The sequence below is a fragment of the Macaca thibetana genome, chromosome 12 (genome assembly GCF_024542745.1).
Source record: "Macaca thibetana thibetana isolate TM-01 chromosome 12, ASM2454274v1, whole genome shotgun sequence".
In the NCBI taxonomy this organism is placed as follows: domain Eukaryota; kingdom Metazoa; phylum Chordata; class Mammalia; order Primates; family Cercopithecidae; genus Macaca; species Macaca thibetana.
In genome coordinates this window covers 35,867,548-35,882,862 of record NC_065589.1, presented here as the reverse complement: position 1 = coordinate 35,882,862, position 15,315 = coordinate 35,867,548, and the positions used below count along the sequence as shown (strand labels likewise).

The 15,315-nt window shown below is 41.6% G+C and overlaps 1 protein-coding gene across 17 annotated transcripts in view; it reads right to left on the bottom strand.

Annotated features, from left to right (window-relative positions):
* Positions 1-1,063: 1,063 nt before the first annotated feature.
* MDH1B (malate dehydrogenase 1B) overlaps positions 1,064-15,315 on the bottom strand; it is a 39,013-nt gene continuing 24,761 nt past the window's right edge. For 3 of the 17 annotated variants that reach the window (XM_050752232.1, XM_050752234.1, XM_050752242.1), the window contains 3 exons: positions 3,824-3,874; positions 2,353-2,421; positions 1,064-1,242 (listed from right to left, as the gene is read on the bottom strand). In XM_050752232.1, coding sequence (XP_050608189.1) covers positions 1,214-1,242; positions 2,353-2,421; positions 3,824-3,874 — 149 coding nt within the window. In that variant the 3' untranslated portion in view covers positions 1,064-1,213. Of the gene's footprint in view, positions 1,243-2,352; positions 2,422-3,823; positions 3,875-13,811; positions 13,890-15,315 lie in introns of those variants that run through there. The other 14 variants (XM_050752233.1, XM_050752237.1, XM_050752243.1 and 11 more) reach the window with 11 other exon arrangements.

The following is a 15,315-nucleotide window of genomic DNA, read 5'->3' as shown; positions in this document are numbered from 1 at the left end:
AGAAGCGCCATTTGATTTTCCATCCAGGTATTGTTCTCTGTGGTCACATTCCTTGGGTTGAGGACCCCACAAAGTCAGGCAATGGTATTGGTAGGATTAGGGCACAAAATCAATGTCCTTAACACAGATATTAAGCTTTCTTCACAATAACATCACATGAAGTGCTGACTTTGGAAACAAGCAAAAGTCAGTAATGGGTTTGAAACTACCCATTGCATTATAATGGTGCAGAAGCAATGCAGAAGATGCATCTGCAATTTCCCTGAATTTTCAGAATATGATTCATATCTTAAGAGTTATTAAGCATACAGAGAAAGCACAGATATCAGCAGCTTTTCACATGACTCCTGGGCTTTCAAAAGTTCCTAATTGGCATTTGTAAAGGGTCTTATTAGCTGGAAAATATCTGAGCATACTGGTTTGGCTATTACTGCTTTAATAAAAGACTGTAATTTTTACTTAAACCATGCAATTATATAGTAAAAATATTATGCTTTTCTTTCAAAATTCATTTTATTCAGGCCATATCTGTTGTCAAGGAGCAGAAACCTATTCAATCTGAGCTTTAAAAAAGTGTGATTTATTATACAGACACTTAAACAAAGCACATCCAGGGAAAAATGGTACAGAGGCAGGTCTTATGAAGGTGGTGAACCCAACTAGCTCTGAAGAGCTCACAGGCACATAGTTCACTGCCATCAACCTGACCCAGTCACCAACTTACTCATTGGTCTCAGTTCAATTTTTTTTGAGAGAGAGAGAGAAAATATGATTGGTTATCCTTGAGTGAGGTACATCTGTTTGGCTTAATTAGTTGAGACCAAGGTGGTGAGGACATTTGAGCAAACATGGTCACTTAGGTGCAGGTCTTAGGTATGGCTGGTGGAAGGAAGCAGGTTCTCTCAGAAGATGTATGGGCAGATGCAATGACTGACAACTCTATTTTAATGTAGTATAAAAGATAGCATTTGACACCAAAATATTTCTGAGAAAATGCAATTATTATTAAACAAACATGAGTGGATACAAGTAACGCAAAATAACTGAACTCTGACTTTTATGTTGTCACAGTGATTTAATTGCCTTGCATGGTATTATCTAAGACTGACATAAATCTTTCAAATTATTCTTCCTTCAATATAGACATTTATGTAAATTCTTTCTATATTTATTATGCTACCAAGTAATTATGTATTTCATCCAATTTGATCTGTTAGGATTCCACAGTTTTGCCTTCAAAGCCTGTAAAAGGAAAAGAAATGAAAATATATAACTATTTCCAAAACATGTTAGTAGCATATGTTTTTATTAGCTTTTTTGTTTGCTGGATTCCTGTATTCATGATTCAGTAGCTGAGAAAGTTCATGCGTGAGAGTGATTCTATGGGGAAATAAAGCCACGAGATCATAGCTAGGTATTTTCATATAGCAAAACTAACTGTGGCCTCTTCCCTGGCCACAAGCTATTTTATGTGCTCTCTCCTGGCACCTTGCTTTTCATTCCAAATCGTGTATGCAGCTATGTTGTCAGCTCCATTTCTGCTCTTGGCTTTGCTGCTCCTCTATGCACCAATTCTAATTCTCCCGATTAGCCCCATTCTTAAGTCCATCATACCATACATTTCAGAATGAAAGGTGCATGAGATTTTGTTCATGCACCTTTTATTGGACATTTAAATAAAAGGGTGGGGGCTTGGGTGAATATCCTGACTGGTCAACCACAAAGAAACCTACATCAGCTTTGTTTTCAACTCAGTTATATACTTGGGAACTCTGGACATGCAGATTCCTTGTGTCAATTTCCTTACTGATTCATCTTGAGGGAAGGATTAGGTTCTCAAAGGTTTGGTTGCAAAAGTGGGAAGCAGGCCAGGCAGGTGGCTCATGCCTGTAATTCTAGCACTTTAGAAGGCCAAAGTGGATGGTCACTTGGGTCCAGGAGTTTGAGACCAGCCTGGGCAACACTGTGATACCCTAGATCTACAAAAAAAAAAAAAATTTAAAAATTAGTTGGGTGTGGTGGTGCATGCCTGTGGTCCCAATTACCTGAGGGGCTGAGTTGAGAGGATCACAAGTCTAGGAGGCTGAGGTTGCAGTGAGCTGTGACTGTACCACTGCACTTCAGCCTGGGCAACAGAGCAGACCCTGTCTTTAAAAAAAAAAAAAAAAAAAAAAAAAAAAAAAGTGGGAAGCTAGGATCCAGGAGAGTAAGCAACCAAGGCTGGGTCCCTGGGGAATGTGGGAAGTGGGGAGGGTTTGACAAGAATAGTATTGCAAGGAAACTTGATCCTCTACTACCCAGTTCCACTTGTAGAACAAGAAAATATTAGTTAATGTTTTGTCTACCACCTACCATTTAGGAACTCAAGACTCTGTGGCTTTTCAAAGGTGGTTTGAGGAATCTGATTTAGAAAATATGCTGCTGCAAATAGAGTTAAAAGAATAGTTTTTACTATGTAAAGCGCAATAATTTTTGCAGTTATTTTCATTTTCTTCTATCTTGTTCCTTCCACTCTGAAGTTTCTCTGAATGCATTGCTCTCCTAGGAGTTACAAGATGCCAGACCACTGTTATATAAAGTCTCAACCATGATGATGACTTATCCATGTTCTGAGTGGACAATATGAACAAGCAGATGTTCAGTCAACTGCTCAGGATAGCATCTTTCTACCAACATCCCTATGAAGCCTCCTTCCCTGGCCCCCATAAACCACTAGGCAACTTCTCAATGATTGCTAGCTTCCTTCTAAATAGACAGTTTCAGGTGAAGTTGTAAAAATGGAAACAGACTAAATTATTATTTTTTGGATATACGGTTTGTATAGGCAGCTTTAGAAAAAATACAGTCCTCTACATAAATATGTGCAAGCACTCACATTATATGTATACACTTGACCCTTGAACAATCTGGAGATTAAGGACACCATTCCTCTGTGTCATCAATTATCTACATACAACTTTTGACTCCCCCCAAAACTTAACTAATAGCCCACTGTTGACCAGAAGTCTTGCCGATAACAAAACAGTTGATTAACATATATTTTGTATGTTGTATGTATCATATACTGCATTCTAACAATAAAAGCTAGAGAAAAGAAAATGTTATTAAGAAAATCATAAGGAAGAGAAAATATATTTACTATTCATTAAGTGGAAATAGATCATGATAAGGTTCTTTATCCTCATTTTCTTTATGTTGACAAGGCTGGGGAGGAGTAGGAGGAAAGAGGAGGCGTTGGTCTTGCTGTCTTAGGGATGGCAGAGGTGGAAGAAAATCTGCGTAATAAGTGGACCTGCACAGTTCAAACTCATGCTGTTCATGGGTCAACAGCATATATATGTGTGTGTATTTATGTAATACATTATAAATTATATATATATGATGAGATATATATATATATACACATAATGAGATAAAAATTCCCAGATTTTCCCTGTTAAGGAGAATTCTAACTTGGCCTTCTCAGTATCTTCCTCTCACCTGTCTTCTGAGAAAGATGCTGTCTTGCCATATTGGTTATTTTGGGCTTCATAATAAAGAATTGAGAAGAAAAGGGAAAGGTGAGAAGCAACAGACACAAGGGACTGGAGCTGAAGTTAGAGTATTTTGGGAGAGTTTGAGGTGAATATGACAAGGAAGCAGTTTGAGTGATTAAAAAAAAAAAGTTGACATTTTTGTGCCCATTTCAAAGTGTCTGTGAAGCATATGAAGTTATTTAAGACTTGCTTTGGTTGCTAGGCCATAACATTATTCCCTAACAACTGGACAATATGAGTCATGATTATTAGCAATATAGACACTGTTTATAACCCCACTGACTTACCGTCTGACATAACTGGATTTTTTTCTTCATGAGGGACTAGATCTTTATGTTCTGAAATCAAAATTAAATTAAACATGCTGGATTTAGAATATAACCAACAACCTGACTAGGTCATGAGATGTTCTAAGTCAATGTTTTTCAAACTTCAGTGACTATGACCCACAATAAAAGACATATTTTACATTATAGTCCAGTGTGCACATTTGTGTACATATTAATGAAACAAAATTACATGAAATAATACTTATCCTTTTCTAATTGTGATGGTTAATACTGAGTGCCAACTTGATTGGATTGAAGGATGCAAAGTATTGATCCTAGGTGTGTCTGTGAGGGTGTTGCCAAAGGAGATTAACATTTGAGTCAGTGGGCTGGGGAAGACAGACCCACCCTTAATCTGGTGGGCACAATCTAATCACCTGTCAGCAAATATAAAGCAGGAAGAAAAATGTGAAAAGGTGAGAACTGCCCAGCCTCCCAGCCTTCATTTTTCTCCCATGCTGGATGCTTCCTGCCCTCAAACATTGGACTCCAAGTTTTTCAGTTTTGAGATGTGGACTGGCTCTCCTTGCTCCTCAAGCTTGCAGACAGCCTATTGTGGGACCTTGGATCATGTAAGTTAATACTTAACAAAGTCCCCTTTATTTATACATATGTATCCTATTAGTTCTGTCCCTCTAGGGAACCTTGACTATATAGATTTTGGTACCAGGAGTGGTTCTAGAGAAACAGAATATTAAGGATGGAGTTCTTTTGTTGGTTTTTGGGTTTCTGGAGTTGGCTGGTTAGTATGATTAGACCCCCAAATGCTAAGGACTCTACTTCTAATAGTATGGAGAACACTGATAGTCCTTGGCATGAACTGTTTAATGAGTTACACAAAATAAATGCATTTGACACTCCTGATTCACTGCTCATGAGAGGCAGGGAGTTTAATGACTCTATACATAATACCTTTGACCATATGTGGTGAACAAGGGAACATAATGAAGCTGGTTAGTTGCTCCTAAGTTCAGTAGACAAAGTGATGAAAGAAAATGATGAACTCAGAGATTCTGTCTCCTGGCTACAGAAGCTGAGCCGCAAATCTGCAAAGATTGCCCTAAGTGAGTCTTATCTCCTGTAGAGAAATAGCTGAAATTGTGGAAAAACAGACACAAGCTCTTATCATGTGAGTGGCTGAAAGGTGCAGTGAAAGGTGCATGCACAGCCTTGCCAGTTGTCTCCTGTTAAAGTGAGGGCATTAATTGGAAAAGAATGGGACCCTGCAACTTGGGAAGGAGACATGTGGGAGAACCCTGATGAAGCTGGGGATACTGAGTTTGTAAACTCTGATGAACTTTTTTGCCAGAAGGAACAGCTTCCCCATACCAGTAGCGGCAACATCCCCTCCCCGACCCATGCTGTCATCAGTCTTTCCACCTTTGTCTGAGGAGATAAACCCTGTGTGCTTCCTGAGGCAAGAGTGATGGCCTCCCCTGAGGCAGTTGCCAGGCAAGATAATGTTGATTCTCTTCAGGAGCCACCCCTAACACCCTTGTTTGTTTCTAGACCTATAACTAAAGTCTCAGTGGGCCTCTAGAGGTGAGATTGAGAGTATGACCCATGAAGAAGTGTGCTACACTCAAAAAGAGCTGCTTGATGTCTCTAATTTTTTTTTTTTTTTTTTTTTTTCTGAGACAGAGTCTTGCTCGGTCACCCAGGCTGGAGTGCAGCAAGCTCTGCCTTCTGGGTTCACGCCATTCTCCTGTCTCAGCCTCCTGAGTAGCTGGGACTACAGGTGCCTGCCACCAAGCCCAGTTAATTTTTTTTTTTTTTTGTATTTTTAGTAGAGACAGGGTTTCACCATGTTAGCCAGGATGGTCTCGATCTCCTGACCTTGTGATCCGCCTACGTCGGCCTCCCAAAGTGCTGGGATTACAGGCGTGAGCCACTGCACCCAGTTGATGTCTCTAATTTATATAAACAGAAATCTGGAGAACAGGCATGGGAATGGATATTAAGGGTATGGGATAATAGTGGAAGGAACATAGAGTTGGATCAGGCTGAATTTATTGACTTGGGACCACTAAGTAGGGACTCTGCATTTAATGTTGCAGCTCAGGAAGTTAAAAAAGGTTCTAGTAGTTTATTTGCTTGGTTAGCTGAAATATGGATTAAAAGATGGCCCACTGTGAGTGAGATGGAAATGCCTGATCTCCCTTGGTTTAATGGAAGGGATCCAAAGGCTTAGGGAGATTGGCATGGTGGAGTGGATTAGTCACTTTAGACCTACTCATCCCAGCTGGGAGGGTACAGAAGATATACCCTTGACCAATGCCTTGTGAAATAGATTTGTGAGGGTAGCACCTGCATCTTTGAAGAGCCCCGTAATTGTTCTACTCTGTATGTCAGATCTAACAGTGGGAACCATAGTCACTCAACTACAAAACTTAAATACATTGGGAATAACTGGATCCCAAGGTGGCAGGGGCCAAGTTGTGGCACTTAACTAACCGTCAAAGGCAAGGTGGGGCCGGGCGCGGTGGCTCACACCTGTAATCCCAGCACTTTGGGAGTCCAAGGTGGGTGGATCACAAGGTCAGGAGATTGTGACCAGCCTGGCTAACATGGTGAAACCCTGTCTCTACTAAAAACACAAAACATTAGCTGGGCATGGTGGCAGGCACCTGTAGTCCCAGCTACTTGGTAGGCTGAGGCAGGAGAATGGCATGAACCTGGGAGGCGGAGCTTGCAGTGAGCTGAAATCATGCCACTGCATTCCAGCCTGGGCAACAGAGCCAGACTCCATCTCAAAAGAAGAAAAAAAAAAAAAGCTAAGGTGGGTATAACTGCCATAATGGACAGCAGAGACAAAGCAGCAATCAGAATAGTCTGACTTGTGTAGAGCTCTGGCATTGGCTAATTAATCATGGTGTTCCTAGAAGTGAAATTGACAGGAAGCCTACTGCATTCCTACTTAATTTATATATGGAGAAAACTTCTAGGCTGAATAGATAAAAGACTCATTTGAATTATAAAACAGAGAATCATGGCCCCTCAATCAATTTCCAGATTTGAGCCAGTTTACAGACCCTGAACCCTTTGAATGAAGGGGAGACCGATCCCCCTTGAGGGAGGACCCCACTATATTACTGACAATTTATGCAGTGAATCTTTCTCCCATCTTTCCCCAAAGAGACCTCTGACCATTTACCAGAGTAACTGTGCAATAGGGAAAGGGACATAATCAGACATTTCAAGGACTACTGGACACTGGCTCTGAGCTGACATTGATTCCAGGGGATCCAAAACATAATTGTGGTCTTCCAGTTAAAGTAGGGGCTTATGGAGGTCAGGTAATTCATGGAATTTCAGCTCAGGTCTGACTTACAGAGGGTCCAGTGGGTCCCTGGACTCATCCTGTGGTCATTTCCCCAGTGCCGGAATGCATAATTGGCATAGACATACTTAGCAGCTGGCAGAAACCCCACATTGGCTCCCTGACTGGTAGGGTGAGGGCTATTATGATGGAAAAGGCCAAATGGAAGCCATCAGGGCTGCCTCTACCTAGAAAAATAGTATATCAAAAACAATAACATATCTCTAGAGGGATCGCAGAGATTAGTGCCACTATCAAGGACTTGAAAGATGCAGGGGTGGTCATTCCCACCACATCCGCGTTCAACTCTACCATTTGGCCTGTGCAGAAGACAGATGGATCTTGGAGAATGACGGTAGATTATCGTAAGCTTAACTAAGTGGTAACTCCAGTTGCAGCTGCCTGTACCAGATGCTCATTGCTTGAGCAAATTAACACATCTCCTGGTATCTGGTATGCAGCCATTGACTCAAAAAATGCCTTTTTCTCCATTCCTGTCCATAAGGCCCACCAGAAGCAATTTGCCTTCAGTTGACAAGGCCAGCAATGTACCTTTACTGTCCTACCTCAGGGGTATATCAACTCCCAGGCTTTGTGTCATAATCTTATTCGGAGCGACCTTGATCACTTTTCACTTCCACAAGATATCGCACTGGTTCATTACACTGATGACATTATGCTGACTAGATCCATTGAGCAAGAAGTAGCAAACACACTGGACTTATTGGTGAGACATTTACATGCCGGAAGATAAGAAATAAATTTGACTAAAATTCAGGGACCTTCTACTTCAGTAAAATTTCTAGGGGTCCAGTGGTGTGGGGTCTATGGAGATACTCCTTCTAAGGTGAAGGATAAGTTGCTGCATTTGGCCCCTCCTACAAACAAGAAAGAGGCATAATGCCTAGTGGTCCTATTTGGATTTTGGAGGCAACACATTCCTCATTTGGGTGTGTTACTTCCACTCATTTATTGAGTGACCTGAAAGGCTGGCTGCCAGTTTTGAGTGGGGTCCAGAACAGGAGACGGCTCTGCAACAGATCCAGGCTGCTGTGCAAGCTGCTCTGCCACTTGGGCCATATGACCCAGCAGATCCAATGGTGCTTGAGATGTCAGTGATAGATAGGGATGCTGTCTGGAGCCTTTGGCAGGCCCCCATAGGTGAATCACAGTAGAGGCCTCTAGGATTTTGGAGCAAGGCTCTGCCATCTTCTGCAGATAACTATTGTCCCTTTGAGAGACAGCTCTTGGCCTGTTGCTGGGCTTTGGTGGAAACTGAACATTTGACTATGGGTCATCAAGTCACCATGTGACCTGAACTGCCTGTCGTGAACTGGGTGCTTTCTGACCCATCTAGCAATAAAGTGGGTCATGCTCAGCAGCATTCCATCATCAAATGGAAGTGGTATATATGTGATTGGGCTCAAGTATGTCCTGGAGGCATAAGTATGTTCCACGAGGAAGTGGCTCAAATGCCCATGGTCTCCACTCCTGCCACCCTGCCTTCTCTTCCCCAGCCTGCACTGATGGCCTCATGGGGAGTTCCCTATGATCAGGTGACAGAGGAATTGAAGACTAGGGCCTGGTTCACAGACGGTTCTGCACGAGATGCAGGCACCACCCGAAAGTGGACAGCTGCAGCACTACAGCCCCTTTCCAGGACATCCCTGAAGGACAGCGGTGAAGGGAAATCTTCCCAGTGGGCAGAACTTCGAGCAGTGTAACGTGCACTTTGCATGGAAGGAAAAATAGCTAGATGTGCAATTATATACTGATTCATGGGCTGCAGCCAGTGGTTTAGCTGGATGGTCAGGGACTTGGAAAAAGCATGACTGGAAAATTGGTGACAAAGAAATTTGGGAAGAGGTATGTGGATGGACCTCTCTGAATGGTCAAAAACTGAAGATATTTGCATCCTATGTGAGTGCTCACCAACGGGTGACCTCAGCAGAGGAGTATTTTGATAATCAAGTGGATAGGATGACCTGTTCTGTAGACACCACTGAGCCTTCTTCCCCAGCCACTTCTGTCATTGCCCGATGGGCCCATGAACAAAGCGGCCATGGTGGCAGGGATGGAGGTTACGCATGGGCTCAGCAATATGGACTTCCACTCACCAAGGCTGATGTGGCTACAGCCACTGCTGAGTGCCCCATTTGCCAGCAGCAGAGACCAACACTGAGCCCTCGATATGGCACCATTCCTCGGGGTGATCAGCCAGCTACCTGGTGGCAGGTTGATTATACTGGACCTCTTCCTTCATGGAAAGGGCAGAGGTTTGTCCTCACTGGAATAGATGCTTACACCAAATATAGGTTTGCCTATCCTACACACACTGCTTCTGCCATGACTACCATCCATGGACTAATGGAAAGCCTTATCCACTGGCATGGTATTCCACACAGCATTGCCTCTGACCAAGGCACTCACTTTACAGCTAAAGAAGTGGGGCAGTGTGTTCAGGCTCATGCAATTCGCTGGCCTTACCATGTTCTCCATCGTCCTGAAGCAGCTGGATTGATAGAACGGTGGAATGGCCTTTTGAAGTCACAGTTACAATGCCAACTAGGTGACAATACTTTGCAGGGCTGGGGCAAAGTTCTCCAGAAGGCCGTGTATGATCTGAATCAGCATCCAATATATGATACTGTTTCTCCCATAGCCAGGAATCACAGGTCTAGGAATCAAGGGGTGGAAGTGGAAATGGCACCACTCACCGTCACCTCTAGTGATCCATTAGCAACATTTTTGCTTCCTGTTCCTGCGACATTATGTTCTGCTGGCCTAGAGGTCTTAGTTCCAGAGGGAAGAACACTGTCACCAGGAGATACAACCATTCCATTAAACTGGAAGTTAAGATTGCCACCTGGACACTTTGGGCTCCTCCTACCTTTCAGTCAACAGGCTAAGAAAGGAGTTACAGTGTTAGCTGGGGTGACTGACCCAGACTATCAAGATGAAATCAGTTTACTATTCCATAATGGAGGTAAGGAAGAGTATGCATGGAATACAGGAGATTCATTAGGGCCTATCTTAGTATTAATATGCCCTGTGATTAAGGCCAGTGGGAAACTACAATAGCCCAATCCAGGCAGGACTACAAATGGTCCAGACCCCTCAGGAATGAAGGCTTGGGTCGCTCCACCAGGGAGAAAACTACGACCTGCTGAGGTGCTTGCTGAAGGCAAAGAGAATATAGAATGTGTAGTAGAAGATAGTCATTAATACCAGCTACAACCATGTGACCAGCTGCAGAAATGAGGACTGTAAATGTCATGAGTGTTTCCTCCTTTTGTTAAAAACATGTTTGTGCATGTATACACTTAGAAAATATCTTCATTTTATTTCCTTTTGTTTTATCATGTGAAATAAGATTTATTGACTTCATATTACCATTTTAAGTATTGTTAACTTTATGTAACAGTATTTGGGTTGGAAATTAGTGCGTTTCCAGTTGTATGAAGGATAGTTGTATTATGTTAGGCATAATTATGACCTTATTATTGTCTTTATTTGAAGATTATGTATGATCTCAGGAGATGTGTATGGGTTTAAGTTGACAAGGGGTGAATTTGTGATGGTTGATACTGAGTGTCAACTTGACGGGATTGAAGGATGCGAAGTATTGATCCTGGGTGCGTCTGTGAGGGTGTTGCCAAAGGAGATTAACATTTGAGTCAGTGGGCTAGGGAAGACAGACCCACCCTTAATCTGGTGGGCACAATCTAATCAGCTGCCAGCAAATATAAAGCAGGAAGAAAAATGTGAAAAGGTGAGAACTGCCCAGCCTCGCAGCCTACATCTCTCTCCCATGCTGGATGCTTCCTGCCCTCAAACATTGGACTCCAAGTTCTTCAGTTTTGAGACTCGGTCTGGCTCTCCTTGCTCCTCAAGCTTGCAGACAGCCTAATGTGGGACCTTTTGATCATGTAAGTTATTACTTAATAAACTCCCCTTTATATATATATAATATATAAATATATAATATATAAATTATAAATTATATATTTATAAATATACAATGTATAATTATATATTATAAAATATAAAAAATATAATATATAATTATATATTATATATATTTATATATCCTATTAGTTCTACCTCTCTAGGGAACCCTGACTAATACACTAATCTAGTCCTACTTACCCTTTTCTTGTTTTTTCTACTTGCCTTTTTCTTTCTATTCTATTCTAGTTCATTGGGGGAAAAAATCTGGTCTCCTTACTGTTTTCTTATCAATTTCATTCTATTTCAGTGAGAAAAATGCTAGTGATTAAATTGATTTCATTAATCACTGTATGTTTTTTACAATCCACCTAAGCATATGGAAATGTTTCTCAAAATGTGGAAAACACTGTAATTGGTTATATTTGATTCTATGCTTATTCAACAAATGGTCTGCAAAACAACCTTAAATCAACCCCATTTTCTCTCTTTTATCATAACTAAAGTTCTTTAATCTGCATAAGCTTATGATTTGTTCAGGTAGAGGTCTAAGAACCTAAAACTGTAATTAGCAACTTAAACTGTTCTGATGCGAGTAGTCTCAGGAATACACACTCTACAATTTGGCTTCTCTTCCTCCACCCTGGAAAGCTGCCATCTCCTTCGTGACAGATCTTACAGTTTTCCTCAGTTCTGACAAGGGCCTTGGTGCCCTGAGATCTTAAGTGGTGCTTAACACCAATTGGGCCAATGCAATAATAGTGCTGCCACTCAGATATCTAGAGAGACACTGTCTAGGTGGGACTGAGTTCACCACGCTTGTCAGGACAGTGATTTGGGCTGTTGATAATCCCCTACAGGGCTCATGTTACAGCTGGATTAATTCTCTAAGCCTGACCCCATCTATTTTGTGCTTTGTCCTGAGGACTAAGCTCTGATATTTTTTATCTTGCCCAAATTCCCTTCTTTTCTTTTCTCTTTTTTTTTTTTGCCACAGAGTTTTGCTCTTGTTGCCCAGGCTGGAGTGCAATGGTGTGATCTCGGCTCACTGCAACCTCCGCTTCCCAGGTTCAAGTGATTCTCCTGCCTCAGCCTCCCGGGTAGCTGGGATTACAGGCACGTGCCACCACACCCAGCTAATTTTTTTGTATTTTTAATAGAGACGGGATTTCTCCATGTTGATCAGGTTGGTCTCAAACTTCCGACCTCAGGTGATCTGTCTGCCTTGGCCTCCCAGAAGTGCTGGAATTATAGGCGTGAGCCACTGTGCCTGGCCACCTAAATTCCTTTCTAAGGGGTCTGAGAGTCATGCCCTATAAACCATAAATTCTCATCAGATATTTAACCCTGTATATCATGACTTACTTTCCAATCTGACTCTGCCATGACAAGGAAGACAATCAAAATGTTTTACCCCAAAATATATTTCCTTGCCAGACCTTGAAATTGCCCTGCAAAATCTCTTGCGGGAAAATCCACATTCTATAGAGAATCTCCTCTCCCCTTTGTTTTCCTTCCTTTCTCCCCAGATTCAGGAGATAATCAACTAAGAGCCAGGCACCCTTTAAAGTCTCATAAGAAACAATTTATAACCTGCCCTCTCTAAGTCTGCTATCTGAGAGCTTCCTCTGCACAATAAAACTCGATCTCCACAATCCTTTATCTTAACCTAAACATTCCTTTCTACCAATCCCAGGTCTTTAGACAAACTCAACCAATTGTCTGCCAGAAAATATTTAAATTTACCTATAGCCTGGAGGCGCCCTACCTACATCTTTGACTTGTCCCGCCTTTCTGAATGAAACCAATGTATTTCTTAAATGTATTTGATTGATGTCTCATGCCTTCCTAAAATATATAAAACTGAGCTGTACCCTGACTACCTTGGACATATGTCCTCAGGATCTCCTGAGGACTATCATGGGCCATGGTCACTCATATTCGGCTCGGAATAAATCTTTTAAAATATCTTACAGAGTTTGACTCTTTTCATCAACAGTGCCATCATCCAGCATTCATCAGTCATATTGCTAACTAACCACTCAGCCAAACAACAGATGGCCCCTACCTACCTTTCCAGCCTCATCCATCCTATATGCATCTGGAAGACATTGTATTCGGAAGACATGCACATTGTTGTACAGAAGATCTCCAGACATTTTTCATATTCTGTGACTGAACTAGCTCAGTTTCTGAAGAAACGCCCATTTTTAGATCTTTAGCCATCTTAGGTCCCAACTAGATTTCAAGATACAATTACATTTTCTCCTCTCTACAGGCTTTCTCCTTTTCATGTGAGTTTTTAGACTACTTATTATGTACTTTCCTTCCTTTTGACCTGTCTTCCCTTGTTTTATTAAGCCATTTAATTCACTGTGTGTCTTGGCATTTACCTTTTCATATTCTCATGGCTTCTTTCCCCAGTGAGTGGGGCCATCACTTCCTTATTGTGCCCCCAGTGTCTCTCACAGTGACCAGCAGATAGAAGGTGCACAGTGACTATCTGGTAATTTTCTCCAAAGACTTAAACAGATTTTAAATATAATCCTATTTTTTGAATATAAGATGACTTAAGTCCCACTTTATGGTTGGTGGGTGATCAAATTTCTTTCTTTGCAATGTACTATTAACCCTTGAATAAAAAGGGCAGTTTAAAAAATTGAGTGTAAGTGTACCTACCATCTGAGACCTGTTCTTTCTGGCTGTCATCTGTGATGGGTAAGGAGATCCTTTTATCTTTTTTACGTAGTTCAGTTTCTAAAATCAGGAAACTTATTATTGCATTAATTGAAGAGATTAAACAAGCCTCACACAAGAATAATCTCATTGATATGTTAGTAAGCAGAGATCTCCACACTGTGAGAGTCTCTGATTTTGGAATATCTGGAAGAGTGTTTCTCTGCAGGGGCAAGAGCCAAAGGTGACAGAGTTAAGATCAAACACACACACACACACACACACACACACACACACACCCCTTGACCTTTGTTAATAAAAACACAGCATAAAATCAAGTCTTTTTTTTGTCTGTCACAAAACTCTATAATGCAAGTATATATGGGACCGTTAGGACTAACTACAAGTCAATGGAGTCAATTTTAGAATGACTGTTTTGTGGCCCACTCCCATAAAAGGAATTTGAAGCTCTATTCTGCCTAGTATAGGAAGCCACACAGAGGGCCTCTACATTCTGAGAATAAAAGAATTTGAGTTAAAATCAGTGGCCAATTGGACTTCTACATATCCCTCTGTGCCTGCACCTCCACCTTCCTGCCTCCTCTGGGCTTTGGTTTGGCCCACTCCTGGTGACTTGGCCATCAGCCAGAACCTCCTCTGAATTCCCAAACCCCACCCTCTCTCTGTCCTTCCTCCCCAACTTCCTGTACTTTCACCTTACTCAACCCTCTATGGTCTGGACCAATGGCACCCACTCTGTCCCCTGCAGTTGATTTTGATGAGTTAGTCCATTCTGAAAGGCAGCAACTGTTTCAATTGGTTGGGATCTGTACCCATACTGGTTGTTAAATAGTTTCAATATCCCCTTCATTTGGATTCTTTTATTTCTGTTTATTACTTCCTTCCTTATCCAATCTAGACCCCCATAGTCTATCACTTCATCTGCTTTCTTGCAATGGCCTTCGATTTCTTTGCCTCACCTTCTTCGTTCCCAAATGCTAAGTGAACTGGACTCATTTTCCACTCTCATGTTCAATGTGGATAACCAAAGTCACCGTAGCACCTATTTTAGGCACCAGTAAAGCACGTGCACAAATGTGAGAAAAATAAAAACTTTTTGGAAATAATTTGCTACTCCAAATAAAGTCAACATGGAAGAACTCAAAATTTTGTTGGAATACGTTGTGGGGTTACTTTTACTCTAACTGCATTTATTCTAAGCAGGGGGTAGCAGTATACTCTAATATTTTGGGGTTTACTACAATCATGCATCTAGGTTTCTGCTCCTGCATCCAGGCAGCTGAGCATCTTTGCAAGGAATCACACAATCATACATTGCAGGCACTACAAATTAATGGTCCCTAACTTCCACTGAGCCCTTAACTCTGAAAAAAATTACATTTTTTTCTGCTTTGTGTCTCTCCCTTCCTCTTAACAGTTGCAGTCATGTGTCAGTTAATAATGGTAGATACATTCTGAGAAATGCATCAGTAGGCAATTTTGTTAT